The sequence below is a fragment of the Anas platyrhynchos genome, chromosome 5, assembly GCF_047663525.1.
Source record: "Anas platyrhynchos isolate ZD024472 breed Pekin duck chromosome 5, IASCAAS_PekinDuck_T2T, whole genome shotgun sequence".
Taxonomy (NCBI): Eukaryota; Metazoa; Chordata; class Aves; order Anseriformes; family Anatidae; genus Anas; species Anas platyrhynchos.
Genome location: NC_092591.1, coordinates 27,267,531 through 27,287,958, shown reverse-complemented (window position 1 = coordinate 27,287,958; position 20,428 = coordinate 27,267,531). Strand labels below are relative to the sequence as shown.

At 36.1% G+C, this 20,428-nt stretch overlaps 1 protein-coding gene across 1 annotated transcript in view; it reads right to left on the bottom strand.

The window, feature by feature from the left end:
* MUC5AC (mucin 5AC, oligomeric mucus/gel-forming) overlaps positions 1-20,204 on the bottom strand; it is a 51,132-nt gene extending 30,928 nt beyond the window's left edge. Inside the window, exons 1-24 of the mRNA XM_072038384.1 lie at positions 19,399-20,204; positions 17,492-17,563; positions 15,814-15,885; positions 15,164-15,425; positions 14,012-14,126; positions 13,438-13,528; positions 12,930-13,042; positions 12,380-12,596; positions 11,926-12,051; positions 10,804-10,921; positions 9,808-9,946; positions 8,166-8,276; positions 7,503-7,572; positions 6,533-6,670; positions 6,276-6,440; positions 5,416-5,510; positions 4,333-4,459; positions 3,487-3,742; positions 2,850-2,899; positions 2,133-2,233; positions 1,853-2,004; positions 1,145-1,283; positions 932-1,045; positions 415-594 (exon numbers count right to left, since the gene is read on the bottom strand). Coding sequence (XP_071894485.1) covers positions 415-594; positions 932-1,045; positions 1,145-1,283; positions 1,853-2,004; positions 2,133-2,233; positions 2,850-2,899; positions 3,487-3,742; positions 4,333-4,459; positions 5,416-5,510; positions 6,276-6,440; positions 6,533-6,670; positions 7,503-7,572; positions 8,166-8,276; positions 9,808-9,946; positions 10,804-10,921; positions 11,926-12,051; positions 12,380-12,596; positions 12,930-13,042; positions 13,438-13,528; positions 14,012-14,126; positions 15,164-15,425; positions 15,814-15,885; positions 17,492-17,563; positions 19,399-19,471 — 3,096 coding nt within the window. The 5' untranslated portion in view covers positions 19,472-20,204. The remainder of the gene's footprint in view (positions 1-414; positions 595-931; positions 1,046-1,144; positions 1,284-1,852; positions 2,005-2,132; positions 2,234-2,849; positions 2,900-3,486; positions 3,743-4,332; positions 4,460-5,415; positions 5,511-6,275; positions 6,441-6,532; positions 6,671-7,502; positions 7,573-8,165; positions 8,277-9,807; positions 9,947-10,803; positions 10,922-11,925; positions 12,052-12,379; positions 12,597-12,929; positions 13,043-13,437; positions 13,529-14,011; positions 14,127-15,163; positions 15,426-15,813; positions 15,886-17,491; positions 17,564-19,398) is intronic.
* Positions 20,205-20,428: the final 224 nt, after the last annotated feature.

Genomic DNA, 20,428 nt, shown 5'->3' with positions numbered 1-20,428 from the left:
GTGTGGGCCTCTTCAGCAACAGTCTTGGACATTCTCATAAAACATTTTTTATGAAGAGAGGTACCCCTAACTTGTTAGGAAGGATAGGGAAAGAAGCAGAGTAGAGCTGTGGGTTTTGTTCTTAATATCGTAGCTTAGTATTGAGCTAGTTCTATCTAATCCTCAATGTACCTCTTCAGTGAGGATTTTTCATGAAGGAAATATTGATATAGCTGCTGTTATGCTATTGTTGAATAACATAATTTATGGAAAATGTGTATACAGAATCTAAGTCAATAGTACAAGGATAATAGTAAGCAATCACTGCTCTTTCAGTGTTCCAGTTGCAGCCTAAATTTCCTTTTTTTCCTGTGAGAGATAGCATAAATATGGATCAGAAATTGTTGGCTTCAGGTTTTGGATTTTAAAATATACCTGAAAGCTGGGGCTAAGTTTGATGAATATGCTGGTTTTCTTGTCCCACATGAGTATCAAGCCAACAGTAGTGTCAACAACCAGGTAGATGCCCATGGAACGGATTTGGAATGGCATTTCTCCTCCAGGTGTTCTCTGGATGACATCAGAACGTCCATCGCTGAGTACCAATTCATAGTTCTGGGACAGGAAAACAAAAAGTTAGAGACCAATTTTAAAAAGTCACCTTTTGGTTTCCATTTTTTTTATATATTACCAGTAGCTATTATTGAAATAATAAATCTATTATCATCAAAATGGCTCTAGTCAAAAAACTCATGTTAATCTTTTTCTCTTTAGAATTCCCTCCTTTGCTTTCCCTAGCAGAGAGCAGAATTGTTTGGCAGTGACCGAGAAAGTGTAGTAACATTTTTACAGTCCTGCAGGACACTTTTATGATGCAGTCTATCTGGGACAACCTTTATCATCCTTCCAGCACATTAGGCTTGGATCACAACTTACTGAAGAGCACACTTACCCCAAGGAAAACTTTAATAGACTTAGAGCAGGTGGTTCCTGTAGTGCCACATGGAATGTTCTCAGTGATGACTCTGAAGGTTCCCTGATCCAAACCTTTTTTGCCACAGTAGTTCTGAAACAGGAATGATACTCAGTGTTAATGAAGCTCTGTGCTCATATGTAAAATGCAAGGTACTTTGGCAGTGCAAAAATCTGGGAAGGACTCTGTTACCTGGATCAGAACATATTCACAGTCTCCTTCAAAATCAAAGCGTTTGCCATCAAAGGTGGTGTAATGCCCATCTCCGTAAACTGAACAGGTTTCCAGGCAAGGTTCCTCAGAGCAGTGCCACTTTCTGTTTCTACATGTGCTGTATAAGATGAAAAGGACTTTAAATGTAAAAAAAATAGACATGCACATAACATACCTATACATGTATTTCTGTATGCACATTCATGTTTTTAATTTCTGTGTTAAGCCCATAGTGAAAAAATAAGGTTTATTTATTCCCAGAAATATGGCATAGACTTTATAGATAGAGTCTTTAGGATTTGTCTTTAGGATTTATCCAAAGACTGTTACTCCTTGATGCCATGAATAGTTTGGGTTAGAAAAACCTTTGAATGTTCCACATTTCTAAATCTTGTTGGATATATTGAAATATAGGGATGGCCTGAGAGGATAAAAAGCTTTATTGACTCTAACGAATATGACAGCATCTAAAACCACATTGCTCTTCTGACCACATGCAATTTCTTTGCTGTGTGCCACTGCAAAAACAGATGGAACTTGCTTTTTAGGTACTAAGTAGATAGGATTCTTTCCTATAAATCTTGATACTGCTAGAGTGATAAGCTGTAATTCACCTAGAGTTAAACTATCCCCTTCCAGGTGCTTGAAAATCATGTTTCAATATTATTTACCAGTTGTAATTCTTACCAGTTGTTACAGCCAACTCTGATTGATTCTCCTGGACTGTAGGAATCCCCGTTGTGAACACATGGACACTCTTCAGGAGCTATACAACCACCTTTACCATCTAATACGTAATTATGAGGACATATGCAGCCAGAGACACAGTGGGTTTTGTACTGTAAGGACCACATAGAAAACAAGACTTGAAACATTGCCCTGATGGAAGAGTCCATCTACAGCTGGTAAGTGTAAAAGTGACCTAGATAAATATGCTTTCAACTGGGTGTAAAGAGTCTGTACTTACACACTCCATGTCTAGAGTCTGACAGCTCTTCTGGCACTCTGCTCCTGCCACACCTGCAGTGGCATTGCCACAGTCAACATAGACCATGGGAGATGCACAGACTGGAAGACAGAAAAGCCATGAGAAATGTGAGATGAACCATATCTTTGTGTTTCTTTAAAAACTGAAAAAAAAATCCTTTGTGAAATATATGAACCTTAATAGAATGCATTTGACAAGAAAAATTTTGTTTTGAAGTCACACTCATCTTCTCATCTTTTTTTTTTTTTTTTAAGCTTTTGCTTGGACTGCTCATAGAAACTCCTGTTAGTTAGCTTTATGAAACACTTCTTTCAACAAAAAACAACCCCTCCCAAAAAAAGGAAGCCACACAAGAAAACAAAGATACTGTTTTATTCTACATGTTTGAGGTGACTGGCTTTTAGTCCTTTTATTTTATGTAAAAAATATAAAATATGGTTGTTTTTCTCCTCGCGTTTAGTGAGGTGACCAAATGTTCTGTTCCCCTTGGTAATTCAGGAGATTATAACTTCTTTCTGCCATTTGAAAATGAAAAGTGCTTCTTTACAGTTAGGGAATGTCATTACAGAAATCATCTGTTCATTTTCCTGTTTGATTTCAGAGTTGTAAAATTTGCATCATTATGACAAAAAGAGATAACTGGAAAGGGTGAAGGTGGAAAAGGAGAATTAAATAAAATCTTAAGTGGTATGTTACCTGGTTGTGGTTTTTCTCCAATGCAGCTCAGCTTTCCATAGGTGCAAGTGCTATAAAAGAGAGAATGGAGTTATGTTTGCTTCTCTTGTTAAGGTTCAACTTGTTTCCTAATGAATTTGAAATAATGAAAAAAATACTGATAAAATAGAGAAGACATACCCTTCGTCAGAATAGTTTGTACTATTAAAATTATTTTATATTAAAGCAGACCAAGATATGATTATGTTCTATATAAGGACGGGTCTGCTCTGTGCACTTGCTTCATTAAAAGTTGTCTTTCAGAATATTCCAGATTCATAATGTTAATCCTAATAGGATTATCAAGTTTGTAGCATCTTTCACTGTGAAACAAGTCCTTTATGGTCATGGATGAGAAATTGTTTGGCATAGAGTGAGTATCTGGGTGAGAGTTTGGCTGTTAGCCAAGGCTAACTCACCACAGTATATGGTTTGTTCGACTGCTTTCTAAGTACAGATTTCCAAACATATATAGCCCTTACAATTTTTAAGAATTTCTAGTTTTCTGTGTTGAATTTATTCAGCAGAGAAATGCATTTGGTTTGAATTGATTGCATGAGCTAAATATGGTTTCATGATCGCCCATATCCGGTTTCATTCTTTTGTTCACAAAACTTACCAGACAACGCCATTGTCATGAATGACTTCCCCAGGAGACAGAGGCATTCCTTTGTAGTAACAAGGACAGCTAGAAGCAGGCACACATTTGCCACTTTCATCCATGTAGGTTCCATTTATGCAGGTGCAGCCATCAACTGGGACAAACTTGATGTTGCATGTGACATCAGGCTCACTCAGAGAGCGACAAGTGGGTTGACAGGAATCAACATTGTAAGTATACTTCAAGGATTTCGGACATGTGTTGGTGTATTTCGCTTGAGAGAGTAAAATAAGGTGAGTTATGTTTGTAGTTAATTTAAGGATCAATGTAGGCATAAATGCAGTATTTGAGGGAAAGTACATATGATAAAAGTGGCACTGTATATAGACATGCTTTTCTGATATGTGAATACTGTGATTATTTTTAACTGTTAAAGCAAAATATATAAATGTATCGCCTATGAATGTATCAAAAATACAAATATTTTGTCCAGGTGTAAAAAGGAAAAAAGCTCAGTTATATTAATGCATCGTGTGTTTCTTCTTCATTGCTATTTTTATATTTTATGTCAATGTAAATTGAGAAACACTCTAGTTATTTTATTGCTATTACAAGAGTATTGAATTCCATGTTGCTTCTTCTGATTCTGAGCAAGTAATCTAACAAAGCCTATTTTTTATATTTCATCCTGCTTACTGCTTCGCTTTTATGGCATTCCTCTCCTCCCCAAATTCTTGAAAGTGAATGCTATACTTAAAAAACAGTTTAACACAATTTACTCTGGGAATTCCATATATCCTGAAAGCTAATTTGTGGAGCCTTCTGGATGATCATTTTCAAGAGGCAAGGGGATGTAAAACTTACTGCAGACTTTGTTCCTCCATCCATTGAGGAGAACTCCTTTCACAGCACAGGCTCTGACATAGCTGGAGAGGGCAGCACACATGCAGTCCTCAGTGTTCTCACAGTTACATGTGTCAAACATGCAGTTCTAGGGACAGAGGATGACATATGATCATCAGATTGTCATTTCGGAGCCATGGCTCTTTATACGTTTTAGAGTGTCATGTTCATTAGAGCTGAAAGCAAGTGAAGTTCATATATGTAAGTAAGCATATGCTCATTTTTCATTTGAAGATTTCCTTGAGTCCTTTCAGAAAATAGTCTTTTCAAGGAGAGATAGTAATCAGAGGACCAGAGTTTAAACTTATTTTTCCTTTTGGTTGTTCTTTATTTTTGCAAGTGGTGGTAGCTTTCCCAGCTACTTCCAGTTTCTAGCCACAGTGCCATGGTTACTTAGTGGGACAAGTAGAAGTTATTTGCACCCGACTTTTAGTACTTTTATTTGAAGCTTGTGCTCTTTGCATCCGAGGAACAAAGAAAACAAGAAGTCACTTAATCTGTTACTGTGCCAAGTAAGGCCACTATAATGTGGCCATTCCAAAGGATTTGTTAAACATACTCTTACAGATATTCAAGCTGCCCAAGAAGTTCCAGAGCTTCATCATCTTGAATTCCTGGAACGTTTTTTTTCCCCACAATCTCTTTGCTGCTTTGTGCATGCATTTATTACTTTGCCCTTGGTTATATGCAAAAGTAGATGCCTCCTGAGAGCAACTATGCAAAGTACTAGTTAAGCTCCTGACTAAAGCTTTCCTTATATCTCAGGTAAGGAGGCTTCTGTCCTTTGATCTCATAAGGAATCCAGACAGTCCAAGCTCCTAGATTAGGCATTTAGCAGCAGGAAAATGCCTGTAAGTTTATCCTCCTTTGAATGGAAAGAAAGATACCTTTAAAAAAGGAGTATTATGATGTGTAATGGGCTTCGGGCTTCAAAAGAATTGTAATGAATGCATCTCCACCTGATTGGCAAGTTGTTCTTTCAGGTGTTAGAATCAGAAGTCCAAGTCTTATTCTTTCAAACACGAAAAAGTTAAAACCAAGTACCTTCTGGTAAACTTCTGGATTCACTGTTGAGTGACATTTGGCAAAAGGTCCCATGGTATCAGAGAGCAGTCCACACCAGTGCTGAGCATACTTGTCTGTGAATTTAAAATATACAAATTTATATTGCACTTCATTGTCTAAATTCCTGTTTTTGTGTAACAATACTTCTTGTGGGGAAATTGCAGAGGCTTAACTTAATAGAATTCAGCTTTATTTATTTATTTATTTATTTTTCCCTCCTGGAAATTGAACAACATTTCACGTTGTCTACACAGAAATAAGAATTCTTCATAAACTGAATGCTCTCAATTCATGGTAGTTGTCATGGAATAAACTAATACATCCTTAGATGCATTGTGGATGCTCAAATCTTGATTATTTCATTGCTTGAAATTCTTGACAGCCTGACAGCTATGAAGTTATGAACTGTAAGACTGGTTCATATTTTGACAGTGGAAGGACCACATTGAAGTCATCCATCCTTCAGTGGGGCTAAACTCAGCTTTTTTCCTATGTGACAATCAGAGCTTTCAAGGAGTGTATTCCTTATATGCTAAATGGTTCTGGTTCCCCTTAAGTAAACTTGCAAAAACATTTGCTTTCTTTAGCCAAAGGAATATTTTTGAAGATCCAAAATATTTTATTAGTTGAATTAAATTGAATTAAATTGAATTAGTTGAATTGAATTAGTTGAATTAGTTGAATTTATTAATTGAAGATTTCTTATGTCTACTGAGGAAAATAGTGTGCATTTGCAAAGGGTCCGCTGTTATTTTGGCTAAATGTTTTGTGGTTGATTAGCTTATTTCTTCTTCTTATCTTAAAAGAGAACGGAAGAGTTTGCTATATGCTGAGCTTACCATTTTCTATGCTGAGGGTACAGGGGTTCTCAAATGTGATTTTGGCATCAGGACAATCAGCCTGAGTTTTCCAAGTATTGCCAAAGGCAGCTGAAGTACCCTCTATTACACCGCTGGTGGTTTTGAAGTCATCAGTCTGGACGTCATTGAAATTTCCACAGAGACCTAGAAGGAAACATGTGGGTTAGATGGAAGCAGATTGAACCTACAGAATCAAGTGTACAGATGAAGGCAGTTGTTAGGATAAAATCACTTACCACAGGTCTGCCCTTTATGTGATGGGTCTAAGTTTATAAAAAGTTGCATGATAGGCGTAAGCTGGATCTGTAGCTGAAGACCAAAAGTTGTTTGTAAAATAATGAAGAACGATGATGGTCTGAAGATGGTGACATTTGCTGGGGACAATGAACATAAGAGTTATAATTTTATCTAAGATGAACAGTTGAAACTACTGTTCATTATATAGGAGTATTGTACAGCTGTGTGTGATCCTAGTTGTTGAAGAACAATATATATAATATATAATATAATATATATATATATAATATTACATATATTATATATATTATATATTATATATGTATGTATGTATCAATTAAGATTTCAAATCCAGCACTGAAGTGGGCTGTCTTTACCTTAAAAAAAAAATTGTAACAAACTCCACCTTCCATCAACTGTTTTGAAATAAGGGAAAAAACGTACACTTCTGTGACTATTTAAAAGGCCACCTTTGCTTAATGAATATTGTTTAGGATGATTTAGTGGTAGCCTCTAACCTCAAACTATTCTGTCATTTATGCTTTCTGTTTAGGTGCAGCAGTTATCTGAGGATTAGTGGCAGAGAAAACCTCCAGTGATGAATGTACATCATACAAAGAGACACAGGGGACACAGGAGAACTAACAACTTGGGAAATTGAATTCCTGTTGTAAATCAGAATTTTTATTTCCTCTCTTATGGCAATACTTGGATCTGGAAGTGTCCAATGAAACTATTTGTCTGAACTGCATCACCATTTGATCAGATCTTACTAAAATCAGACCATAAATTTGCTAAAATTAGAGCAGAGTTGATTAGGCAAACTCTCTATTTAAAAATAAGAGGCTATACTCTGAGTACCTTGGGTTTGCTGTAGTATAACCAAAGGCAGAATTTGGTAGCAGATGAAGAAATAAAATATTTTAAATTCAAAGACAAACATCAGAGGAGTCTTCCAAAGGAACTTACCTGCAGAGAAGGGCAGCTGTGTGTAGATCATATTCACAAATACGCTGCCAGAAGGTTGGATCACAATGTTCTGTCCACAAGAAGAGGGAATGATTATCAAGCATGCTTAGGAAAGGTAAAACACATTCCAAATATCGTATATCTAGTATCATTAAAGATAGAGGAAGGAAAATGGTGTGTGTGGAAGAAAGACTCAGGGTCTATTGATTTTCTGATTCCCTTACTATTTCATTGATCTTTATTATAGAGGTCCATTAATTGCCTTCACCACCCCACCCCACCCCCCCCCAAAAAAAAAAGAAAGAAAAAGGAAAAGGAAAAGGAAAAGGAAAAGGAAAAGGAAAAGAAAAAGGAAAAGAAAAAGAAAAAAAGAAAAAGAAAAAGAAAAAGAAAAAGAAAAAGAAAAGGAAAAAGGAACAAATAACAAATAAGAACCAAATAAAACCCCAAAGACAACTAAATGACAGAAAACTATCAGGATCTTGACTTCCGATATACATACTTTATTCTTTTTTTTTTTCTTTGATTAATGTTCAAATGAGATAAAACAAAAAACAGTGTAGATTTCCTCTCTGTGCTGTTATGTGTCATTTGCATACTACTTGCCTATTAAGTTTTGTAAACATCCCTCCAGAATGCTAGGTATTTGCATTTGCTACTTACAGTTTGTCCTCCACTTAGGCTGATGGCTACACCCTTGAGGCATGTCTCAGTGTCAGTCAGGCCACATTTGTGGATGTCTCCCAGGACAGTGAAATCATTGCTGTCACAGAGCTAGAAGAAGAAAACAAAATAAGTCTACTGTACTAGAAAGGATCACACTCAAATGGCGTTCTTATTAAAGTGAGTCTTTTAAAATGTTGATTATTCCTTTTCTTCTCATTTCTTGCATATCCGTATGTAGTCAGCAAAGTAATCTGATGTTCTTGTATGTCACACAGTGTAAGCTATCAATTACTGCTGACATTCAGTGGCAAGTTAGACATGTTAAACTGAACATTAAAACTTCAGAATGTTTAGGTAGTACTAGTTTAATCTGATAGAGAAGAAGCAAGTATGCCTTTCGTCCTCATTGGTTATGGTGTTTACCTGGGAAAGGAAAAAAATTGCTTCCAATCTTTTCTGCACTGAATAGATTATCAAAAAGCCTGCCCATTTGGACATTCTTTTAACAAGTAGGAAACATGCATTTAAATATCCTCTCACAGGAGAAAATTGAGCCAAGATCACCATTCATTGAGCTACCAAATAAAGGCAAACTGCATTTTTTCTCTTGATTCTGATTTTTTACAGACTGAGTTCTGTGAGCTATATTCAAAGTGTGCCTAATGAACAAAACATTACAGGGAAACAGAAAGAAGGCTATGGATCTGAACTTGTCTTATCATTTTCTTGACATTAACAAGACTAAATTGAGGACAGCAGAAATGCAGAATTACAGCTGTGTAGAAATTTAATGTTAAAATTGTGGGCTTTTAAATCTTTTCAGTCCAGGTTTAAGGTTTTTCTGTACCTCGAAAAGTATGCACCCATTGCTGATCCAGCTTGTGATTCTCATTGAAAATCATCATACATTTAATCTAGTTTATATCTAAATTACCTTATCCTAGTTCATTTCTGAGTTTTTATGATTCTCTTTCCTGGTAATGTTTAGCCTGAACTCTTTGAGAACGGGTTTTATTTAATATGAAGCCTTTATGAGATATTTTTTTTAACATTGCTCACCCAATACAAATCAACAGCAAATATACATAGCATTCTGAAATTTGCAATTTGTAGTCATTACTTTAGACATACCTATTTAGAATTCAGTCCCTACTAATCTTAGAAGTCTAGTAAATTTATTTATTTTTTTTAATCAGTTTTTGATGCTTTAGGATACATGTATGATTTCTTAACTTTTGCTTTTAAATTCAAAAGTCTTATATTTTTACTGGGAAAGACTGTTTGGAAGGTTGATCATCTTAATGAAATATCTCCTGAGCATTTTTCAGAAGGAAATAGTTACAGAGCACCAGACAGGGAATATTACATATAAGAATTAATGGGAAGCATTGTTTCATGGAACCTGAACATGGAACTCAGTGCAATTCTTAAGCATTGATCAAAGTACACGAGAATAGTATAATATATTTATTTAATATAAAACTAACAGAAAGCCTACTGGAATCTATTTAAGGCTCCATGTTGTTCATTTAAATTTCAGGAAATTGACATGATTACTAGTAGTTTAAATCAAGTATATTTAATAAAAGCGTTTTCCTTTAGCATATTGCTTTAGCAAAGAATGTGACTGATTTTTTACCTTGGTTAGGACATAGCTACAGTCTCCAAAGAAGGAATAATATTTTTCATCAAATGTTGAGATGTGGGAACCTCCTTCAATACTGCATGTTCCAGGACACGACTGGGTAACGCAAGCCCATTCACCTTCAGCACAGGTACTGAAATTAAGAAGGCATTCTGTAACCTTGGGTAGTGCAAGTACAAATGAAATAAGTGACAATAAGGGGAGCTGATGCCTTAATTTTCCTCTTGAAGGAAAAGAGTGCTTACAAAGAAGCTACATTTCTTTGAAATCTCAGAAAAAGTATCAAAAAGGCACATTTATATTGATGATATTTTTATATAATGCGTTTGATTTCCAGTCTCTGGACAAAATTCAGTCCTTTTGAATCTGGCATCCATTCTGATGCATATGAAAGATTGCCCCTCATCTCCAAGAGAATGATTTTACCTTCAAATGTGTTATATATTTCTTGAAAAGTAATACGTTTCTGGTTTTTGCATTCATCGACATATAGATAGGTGCATTTGCATATACATATGTAATAAGACTTCAGTAATAATAATGAAATTGAAAAAATATACATAATATCTGCCAAACATGCCTCTCAAACATGATCTCCTAGTATGCACGATGCAGCATGTTCCTGAATATCATAGCCCTCGACTCCAGTATTTACACAAGTGCCCCAGTGTTACACTGTAGGGCAGCAAAGGATGTAACACAGCAATTCACATTTCTGTATGGCTTTTCAGTCTCCAATATGTGAATTTGATTGTCTCCTTTAGGTCATTCTTCCTGAAACTGGAGCACTTATATCTAAACTTAAATTTTTGTTTCTATTTGTGAGGAGAAAACATGGACATAAAAATCTTCCAAAAAATATAATCAAAGAAGTTCAGTTCATAAGTACTTCTTTGTATATTTTAAAGCAGCAGTTAATCATTTTTCCCTGTCTCCAAAATGTCCAGGTAATGCACCTAAAAAAGAAATAGAAGAAAAGGAATATTTTACCATGATCTGCATTTAGATGAGAAGGAGGTACCAGGAGCATAAGTTTCACCTTCATAGGTGCAGTGACATTCCTTACGGGGAATACAGCCAGCACCATTAATGTCATCAAATACCATTCCTAGGGAAAGAAATTGTCTGTTACTCATTCTGTGCGCTACAGAACCTACTTTTGTACACATATCTGTCAGATGCTTTAAAGCATTTTGCATTTCTCCTGTGTTACATGGAAAATTGAAAGCCACTTCCTTATTTTAAGGAAGGATGCCAGCTATGTAGGGATTGAAGGAACTATAGTCCATTAAAGCCTATCTAAAATCTTCGGGTGATCATAAGGGACTTCTAGGGAAATACCTTTTTGTTATGAGCTTCATTAGATTGCAATTAGGATTAAAAATACTAGATAGCAAAGTGGAATAGATGAACTTTTTGTAAGACTGCCTGGGGACATATTTTCATAGTACATGTATATATGCCCAAGGCAGAGGATTATCCAAGAGGAGTCAATGATATTATATAAACAAGTGATGGTGAATTCTGTGAGACAACATGGAAGATGGGCAAAAGATTTGCAATGCGGTAAGATCATACCTTACTGTCACTCACAACAGCAACAATTCTCAGCCACAGAAATAAGTGTGCACAAAGAAAACATATTTGTATCATTCATCTTGTATTGATACTCAGTTCTCAGATGTAAGTCTGTGAAACACCAGATTTTATAAACTGCCTGGTCATCTCTCCGCTCCTTGTTGTTTAGATACACAGCACTGGACATGGAAAGGTGTGGTAATGTGGGGAACCAGACACAGCTTTGCTAACACCAGGGCAGAATGCAATTAAATGTTACACACTTTCTGTTAACTGAGTATGGATGCTGAGAACAGGAATCTTCATGTTATCAATAACAGTGAAGTCTCTTATACCCAGTTCAGTCATTACATACGTGTGTCAGGCACATGTTCAAAAGGGTGTTAACCTGGATATAAATAGTGCATGTGTGTCAAGGAAGAAGCATAGTTATTACTATGATGCTATGAAAATAACAACAAGATATGGCAAGAATGATAGAGTAGGAAAGTTTCGATGGTTGTGACTATGAGAAAAGAGTATAAAGTAACTTACCTGGAGGACAGACGCAACCATCTGTACAATGATCTTCACAAAGTGCAGATCTTTCAGGGTTGCTGCAGGTATCAGAGCAGGGGGAGCCACATTCCTGATGTTGCATGTTGAAGGGACATGATTTGGCTGAAAGTAGAAAGAGTTATAATGCTGGCTTTTCCTTTGAAATGTTGATAAAACAGTATTTACTATCTAGGATGTTTTCCATCAAGATACAATGGAGAGCAACCAAGTGGAAGGTGCAAGATTTTAGATCTTCTGAAATATACTGAAAACCTTCAGTAATGCAATATCCCAACATTCTTGAATATGCTCAGAATAAAGCTGATTTCTTGAAAATTACATCCACTTTTAAATGGCTGTCTTCTTCAGGAAAAAAAAAAAAATCACGTATTTGAAGTTTACTAGATATAAATAGGGAACATAACTGAAAGTCTCTTCCAGAGATACTTACGGCACAATTCTGAGGTTCTCCAGTTCAGAGGCTGTCCACCAGCATGAGCACACTGCCGTGAGTATTCAGCAAAGGTGTTGCACATGCAGAAGTCAGCCATAGAGGTATCACAGTGGCATAAGTCTTGTATGCAAGTTTCAATGTAGTCCTGAACATCCACAAGTACATTACAGCTTGTGAATGCTTCACTGGTTAATACTGTCTTACAGATAGAAGCCTGGAAGGGAAAACAGTGAAAATAAAACAACTGTGTTAAGAAAATGTGAAAATGATAATTTCATTTAAGGCATGTAACAAAACAAGCCAAAGGTCCTTCTGGTCCAAAAACCTGTCCAGCAGTAACCATAATCAGATGTGAACTCATATAATTTTTTCGCCTTCACTTTAGCAAAGAATTGAAAAACCCATTTTGGAAACATTTTCCTTCCAGACCCATGGCTGGGTTATATTCATGCTGTAGTTTTTCCTATCCTGACAGATATTCTCCAAAGAGAGAAAGGGATAATATATGCTGAACTGGAAAAATGAATTCTGAAAGAGAGATTCTTACAAATTCACTTGAGCAGTTCTTCAGAACAGCAGGAGGAATAGGGTCATCGCACTGCTCTGTGGGTCCATCTATCTTCTGCCTATTCCCAAACTGAACAGCAGTCAGTTTTGTATCTGTACAAAAACGTTAAAGTATTAGAATAATATTTACTTATTTATTGGCTTCTACATGGAGGTATTTTCTTCTGTGACACTACCCATTAAAAGCAGATACGCAAAGGCAAAAGGAGATGAAACAGGTATATCAAGGACAGGAGACTAACTACTGAAAAAAGAAGGAAGTTAACATGTGGCTGGTTTTAAAAGATGCAACAGTGATGGAAACAGCCTAATGCAACGGAAAGCCCTGACTCTGTTACTTAAGTATTACAAGTGACATCATAAAAATATATACCGAAAAAAGTATCCCTGGTTTTGCAGTTAATACAACCCACAACCTCTGTGACTGTATAAGGCTAAAACAAAGAAAAACAAAGTGCCAATACTTAATAATGCTTTTTATTACTTACTCTGTGAAATAAACTCATTATTGGTTGGAATTCCATTGAAGTCCCCACACAGTCCACAAGTTTGATTGGCATATTTCTTATCCAGTTCCACCTAAAATAAATGAGGAAAGCAAGTTTAGGTTCACAGCAACGTCAGCCCTGCTGGTTAGAAACCCAGCCTACACCAATATTTCTTATGTACACAAAAGTTGACATATGTGTGCTGTGCAGGCTGTGAGATGTGGTAGGCACCATTGGTAAGGTCAAAAACATCCAAGAAAAGCTTAGTCTTAGTCTAGCACTGGGACTGTGAACATTTGTGAGCATTGTGAGCATTGCCAGGTCTGGAATCTGGGATTAGTCCATTGTGATGTGGGGACATTATAATATGGGGCTATATTGACTCTGAACAGAACTCATTGGGAAAAAAATAATAAAGGAAAACTAGGAGAAGACTGGAATATAGCCCAGTACACTAAAAATTAGTACAGAAGCCTAAGTAACTAATGTCTGCATGACTGATTAAGATTACAAAGATGTCAATGGACTACTTTCAAAATACTACCTAACTGCCATGGTTTGGATGTTTTCTTACCAGGAGGGCATCCTCTTCATTCCAAAGGAAGGTCAGTCCTAACTTGGCAGAAACTTTCAGATAGCTGTTGCTTCTCTCTACCAAGACTCCCATATGGTTGTAGGGCATCTGAACCCTGGGGAAAGATCACTATAATTCAGTGGGGGTAGGGACAGAATATCCACATTGATACCCCTTCTTGCTCTCTTTGAGAAGCTTCAACATGCAAAGATGAGAAAATTAGTCAGTGCAATAACTAAATGCAAACAATACACATTTGTAACATTTTAGCTGTTTTGATTGCTTCTTTGTGTACAAATTGATCAGCCTTGCTTTCCCTGTTGTTCCTTTTGGCTATTTCTGTTAGTTGTGTTTTTGTAGGTGAAATGTTGGCATGTCTTCAGTTATATTGTTCAAAAACGTTCTGGGAAGTTCTGTTTTGCAGGCATTATGCTTCATGATATTACTATTTATTCCTTAAAGCTCTTGATAATAAAGAGATACTCTTCGTGCTTTCTGTGGCATGAGTGCCATTCACAAAGATGTACTCCAGATAGCCTTTCTACTAGCTTGCCATATATAGCTGCTGTAATACATATATCATTGTGGCATAGCTGTCCAAATATTTACCCAAACTTTTGGACAAGTTTCACACCCTTTGCCAAAATCAATGCTATCATTACTACATAGATAGGAAGTTCCCAGACTAGCTTGTTTAAAATGAGCCCAGGTGCAAGCTACAGTTGCAGTGTGCTTAACTGCACAGTCTTCAGAGCAAGGACAAGAACAGTCAGAAATTCATTGCAGGGCTCCTGTTCATGTGAAGTTAATGGAAAGTAGAAACTTAAAGGGTGTAAAAGCCTAACACTTTGACTAAATCCAACTTATACATTTGATTGTATATATATTTATATATATATGTTTATACTAGAGGGGGACAGCATCTGGGTTACAGATCATCTGAATAAAATGAACACAAGAATAATCTGTAGAAATGACAGCTCACTGTCAGACCCTCTTATTTTTGCTGGGGCCTCAGGAAGGACATGAGTCCTACAGCTGCGTGGGAGCAATAAGAGATGAGATGAAAGAAAGGGATGCTTGCTCAAAGAGCCTTCTGAGAACAAGGGCAGTCATGGCAATTTCAGTTCATAGCAGAAGATATGAACATACTGTTGGCCATTGACCAGGACGGATGTGCGGGTCAGTTCAACCACTGCTCCTTCCAGCTTCATGATGACGTGGGTGATCATGGTAGCATTTTCCACCATTGTACGCCTAATCTGGATGTTGAAATCCTCATAGGAAGATTTGCAGTTGGATGCAAAGATGTAATTGCAGACCCCAGGGAAATAAAAGATGTCCCCGTCGAAGTTCTTGAAGTGGAAGTTACCCCATGTGCTGCACACACGGCCATTGTGAGAGGGGTTGCCAGCTGTGGATTCAAAATGAGCCATAAGAATTTTCTGCAATTTGCCATAGATACCCTCCTCTTAGGTTGCCAAGATAAGGTATCTCACCAATATTTTGAGCACATTATCGTTTCCCTTTCTTTACTGGAAATAGTGTGCATGATTTATCCAAGTATTACATATGTGCTGTTTTTTTTTTCAGCCTCATCATATTAACAATATACAAGCTGAGCATCAAGCCACATATAGATTATCATTATTTGATGAACTGACTACTTTTCTTGTTCATTTTATATTCTATGAGGCTAAATGATCTTACACAATTTACCAATCTGTTCAGTTCACTCCATATTCTTTCTGCCTGTTTGATCAACAAATATATATCTGAGCCATGACATTTGTTGAACTTACCCTTTACGTTCAGTGTGTTTTGAAGAGGTGGAATGATTGTCAATCCATGGGATTTAGTACCCAGTGAAAGACCTATGAGGAGAAAAACGATCAAGTTTAATCTCATAAGAAGTCCTAAAATATGGCTAGAGGTTGCTTAGTTTCTTTAGTGATTAATATTTCCTAGTACTAGTTACTCCCTAGGAAGAATTTCCACAAGGATTTATAGATGTATTTTAAACAGCGCTTTGTGTTCTGTCTTTCCATGTGTCTTTCCACTAAGAGCCAAATCCCAAAGACCTCTTTGGCTGTAGTTCTTTTTTCCATTATTTGTTCAAGACTCCCACCTGATGCAGGCCCTGCATCTGAACTCAAGAGCTGCAATCTAATCCTTCGACTGCTGTGTTGTAATAGAGGTGGGGAAAATGCTAATGTCTTTGTCTGAACCTCTGCCTCTCAGTATACTTAGAAAGTTACAGAAGAATCTTAGAGGATAAGAAACCACAGCTTTTTTTTTTTTCCCTTTTTTTTTTTTTTTCCCTGAAGCTTGTATCTTTCTCTGTGCTGAGTCATGCAACTTTGCACAACCAACTGCAAGCAGATTTTTTTTAGAAAATGCCATTTAAAGTTTGCAAAACTTTAGTCATGTACTCCTCATGGAAAGACTTCTATTTGTAAGTTACAGCCCTAAATTTTCTATGTCCAAATCCAATGTTTTCTCTTGAGATCCAGCTATGAAGCAGAGAGAATACTTAGAAAACCTGTTATGCATTTTCTTTACATGAGAGTTTGAGGACTTGCTACAGTTTTCTCCTTTGAAAGAATCAAAATTGAAAGTATCAAAATATCATTCAATAACTTCCAAACTGTAGACTGTGGATTATTAACCATTGACTTCTCCATTTAGATCAAAACATATCACTAAGACAAATACATGTTTTAGGAAGACAATTTGGTTAAGTCTTGATGTAAGAATTTGAATTGTAAACATACATACTACCTTACTTTACAATCTATTCCAATAATTAAATGCACACTTATTAAATAATTAGAGGTATACTTCCAGTTTGGGTGTACCACTGTTTTAATTGCCAGCTAGTGACTTCACAAATTGCAGTTTGCAGTGCAGTCTAAATGATTAATTATTTCAGCCTTTCATCAGTAATATACCAGTAGGCGTTTTATCCTTCCACCCTTATTTTGCTGTGTACTGTTAGTGTGTTACAGTATGTGTCATAAAACTGTTTTTTATACATGATTATTTAGTGCTTAATCATTCTAATGTTTAAGGTAGTTACAGTTCTGTTATTCTCACTTGTGAGTTATGTGGTCATATTTACAAAGAATAAAAAATGTATGTTTTATTACCTACTATAAGGTATCTTGATGATATGTATGTATACACACGCCCTTCTGAAAATACACTTTTAGATAGATGGTATGTACCTTTCATAAAGTTAAAGATTAGATAACTGTATCACATCAGTAGACCAGATCTACTGGGACAGATCTCAGAGGAATTTCTCACTGGGACTTGGATATATCGTACACAGGTTTTCTCTCTCTCTCTCTGTCTCTCTCTCTCTCTATATATATATAAATATATATATTTGTAAAAGGAATGGATGTTCTAGGAATATTCTTTATCAGTTTAATTTAGGGCAAAATATTAGAAATATCTCAGAATAAAATTACTTACTGTTTTTTCTCTGCAGGAAGGATAGAGAATCATAGTTTGATTGTGATTGTTGTTCTTCGCCCTGGACTTGAACTGTATAAAGGGAAGTAGAAGAGTAAAATGTAAATGTTTAATTTGTATGAGTTTCTTCATCATTTTTTCCATTATATTTGTTTAAACTTGCAAAGTCAGTATATGAAAAATTGGCAAAGCTATGTTCATGAAGGTCAGACTTATATCAGAACTTGTACTACATGCAACCATGATGGCCACATACCATTCCTTGAGCTATTTGTTTTTTCAGTAGGCTAATAAATTATTGAAAGGAAGCCATTAAAAGTGTGTCAGTGAGAATTTCAGCAGATCCTTATTCTGTTTTTGTCATAATAGCCCCTGGATGCTCTTATATACTTTTCAGACAGAAGAACCCCTTTTTTTAACTATAAGAGTGATCTTTGTCGTCTCTTATGCAAAGCCAAAGTTACTCTATATTTTATGGTTTCATGCACTATTTATAATAAACAGCAGAAGAAAAATAAACCCAAAAGTCACACAGAAAGAAATGGGCCTTTCCAATAGATACACTCCTGATTTTGCCCCAAAGCAGAACTTGTGTTTCCAGTGGTGAAATCATTCTTTGTCCATTCCACTTCAGCTTCATAATAGGAATACACACAAAATCTGCAGGGCCAAGGAGGACTTTTAATGCACGGCTTGTTGAGAGTTCATCAGATACAGGGCAGGTTGCAGGGGAGGCCATGCCAGCTGGAGAAAACCCAGATGGCAGGCTGACTGTCTGCTGCATCCCACAACAGGGCAGTCCATGGGTAGCACCGCTAGAGGAGCTAGTGCTGAAATTAGAGCTGCAGGGAGCTCCATAAATCCCTTTCTTCTTGCACCAACTGGACATCTGCAGCTGGCATTGGAAGGACACATTGTGCCCCTTCTGGAGATGTGAACCATTCTGAGTTCCCCTCCTCTTGTATCTATTCTCAGAGAGTTTTTTGCTTCTTTTTTCATGCATGGTATGGCTTCAACACTATGCCTGGTGCCACATTCATCCCAGATTCCCATTCCATTACCGTTTCATTGCATGGTATGATAATGCTACAGCTAGCCTTCTGATGAACTGATCTTAGCACTAGTTTTTACCATAAGTTAGTGTAGAATTAGCTGGAAGTAGGAAAAAATAACTCAATTGGATCCGCATCTGAGATCAAAACACACTAAAAAAAAACAAACAAACAAACAAAAAAAAACACTAAAACACACTAAAAACTAATGTTTCTGTCACCTTAAACCTTAAGGGAAATTAACAGGAGGAATATGAGTAAAAAAACCTTTCTACCCATCTGTGAGAATTAAGTGTCCTTTTATAATGCTTAAAGCAGATCCATTTATTTTCACTCCCTCAATAAACATGCCTGTGCTCTAATCTTTTGTAGAATCTCATGTGCGAGGACAAATTAACTTTTTAAATCTAATGTCCAACGTTTTTCAGGCAAAATACGTAGTGTATCATGAGCTGATAAAATTAAACAAAAAAATCTTTAATAATGCTGACTCCACTGGTTTGTTCATTCTTAAATGTATTTTTGCCCCTTTTGGCTTGTGCTTTTACACATGCTGTACTTTCAAATGTGGACATCAAAAACTAAATGCCAATCTTGAGGCACAGTGGTAGAAATAAGAATTATGCCTGATTTCAAATGTAGAAAATACATTAAGAATATCAAGTACGTTATGAAGTTTGAAGATAATTATTTTCCTCTTCTTAGGAAAGAAAGTATTTGTAACAGAAAATAAAATCTTGCATAAAGGTAAAAGGTTCAGTAGCTCCACAAAGCCAAGAAAAAAGGTTTCAAACTCTGACGCAGGCAATAAATTCTTTGAAACTGTAAAAATGCCAAGCAAATAAATCCTCCTACCTTTGATCTGTGTAAAGGCAAGTGCTAGTATTGATATCCATAGTGGTATTCGCGTCCCACTACCTGTGCCCATCTTCTGGAAGTCCGGTAGAAACTACCGAACAACCTGCCTCTGAGAAAATACCTGTCTGCTCCTGAGTTTTATATAGCGAGAGAGCAAGTTTTGGCTCAGTTCCCAGATTGTTTCACAAGGTTCTTAAAAGGTGGGGCTTCAGATGTTTTACTTTTCCTTTGCAGGTGTACAGGTAAATAGAGGATGCTCTGACTTTCCTAAGGTATTTGCACTCTAGGAGGAGTCTTCTTTCTACAAGTCCTTAAGATGAAATGTCAAGAGGTGAGCAGGAAGAATTTTTGCTCAGAATTAGTCCTCCAAAATTGTTAATATTATGTGATAAATATAATTTAAGGGACTTTTGAGTAACTTGTGAGTGGGACCTTGGAATGAATGGCTTCACATGTTTTTAGTTTCCTCCTTATAGTTAAAGATAGCAACTTCTCAAAAACAAAAAAAAAGAAAACAAACAACAACAACAAAAACAACAACAACAACAATAAAAACAGAAAAAAAAAAAAAAAAACAAAGAAACAAAAAACAACACCAAACACACAAAAAAACAAGGAAGCTCCATCTGACATAGATTTTTAATGAGTTTGCATCTGTGTATGAAGCTACTTTGCCTGTGAAAATGGAAAAGATCAAAGGCCGTCTAAGGTAATATGGACCCTTCCTTAAAGGTTCCTTTCTTTTCATATGTGCAATTTTAGTGCTAGATCAGCAGTTTCCCTTCTGAGTAAACATGGCTTCGACTAAAATTGATTCTATCTACAATTAATATATATATTTATATATATATGTATATACTTTTAATTTACAGGAATGTCCTTTGGAATGTTCATTATCTTGAGCAATGAGAGTGAATGATGTTTTTTGAATGATGTTTTATTGAAACATTAATTTAAATATATGTTGCTATAATGAATTAAACATTTAAAGTGTATTACCCTGGGCTGTATAGAAACAGTCTTTCAG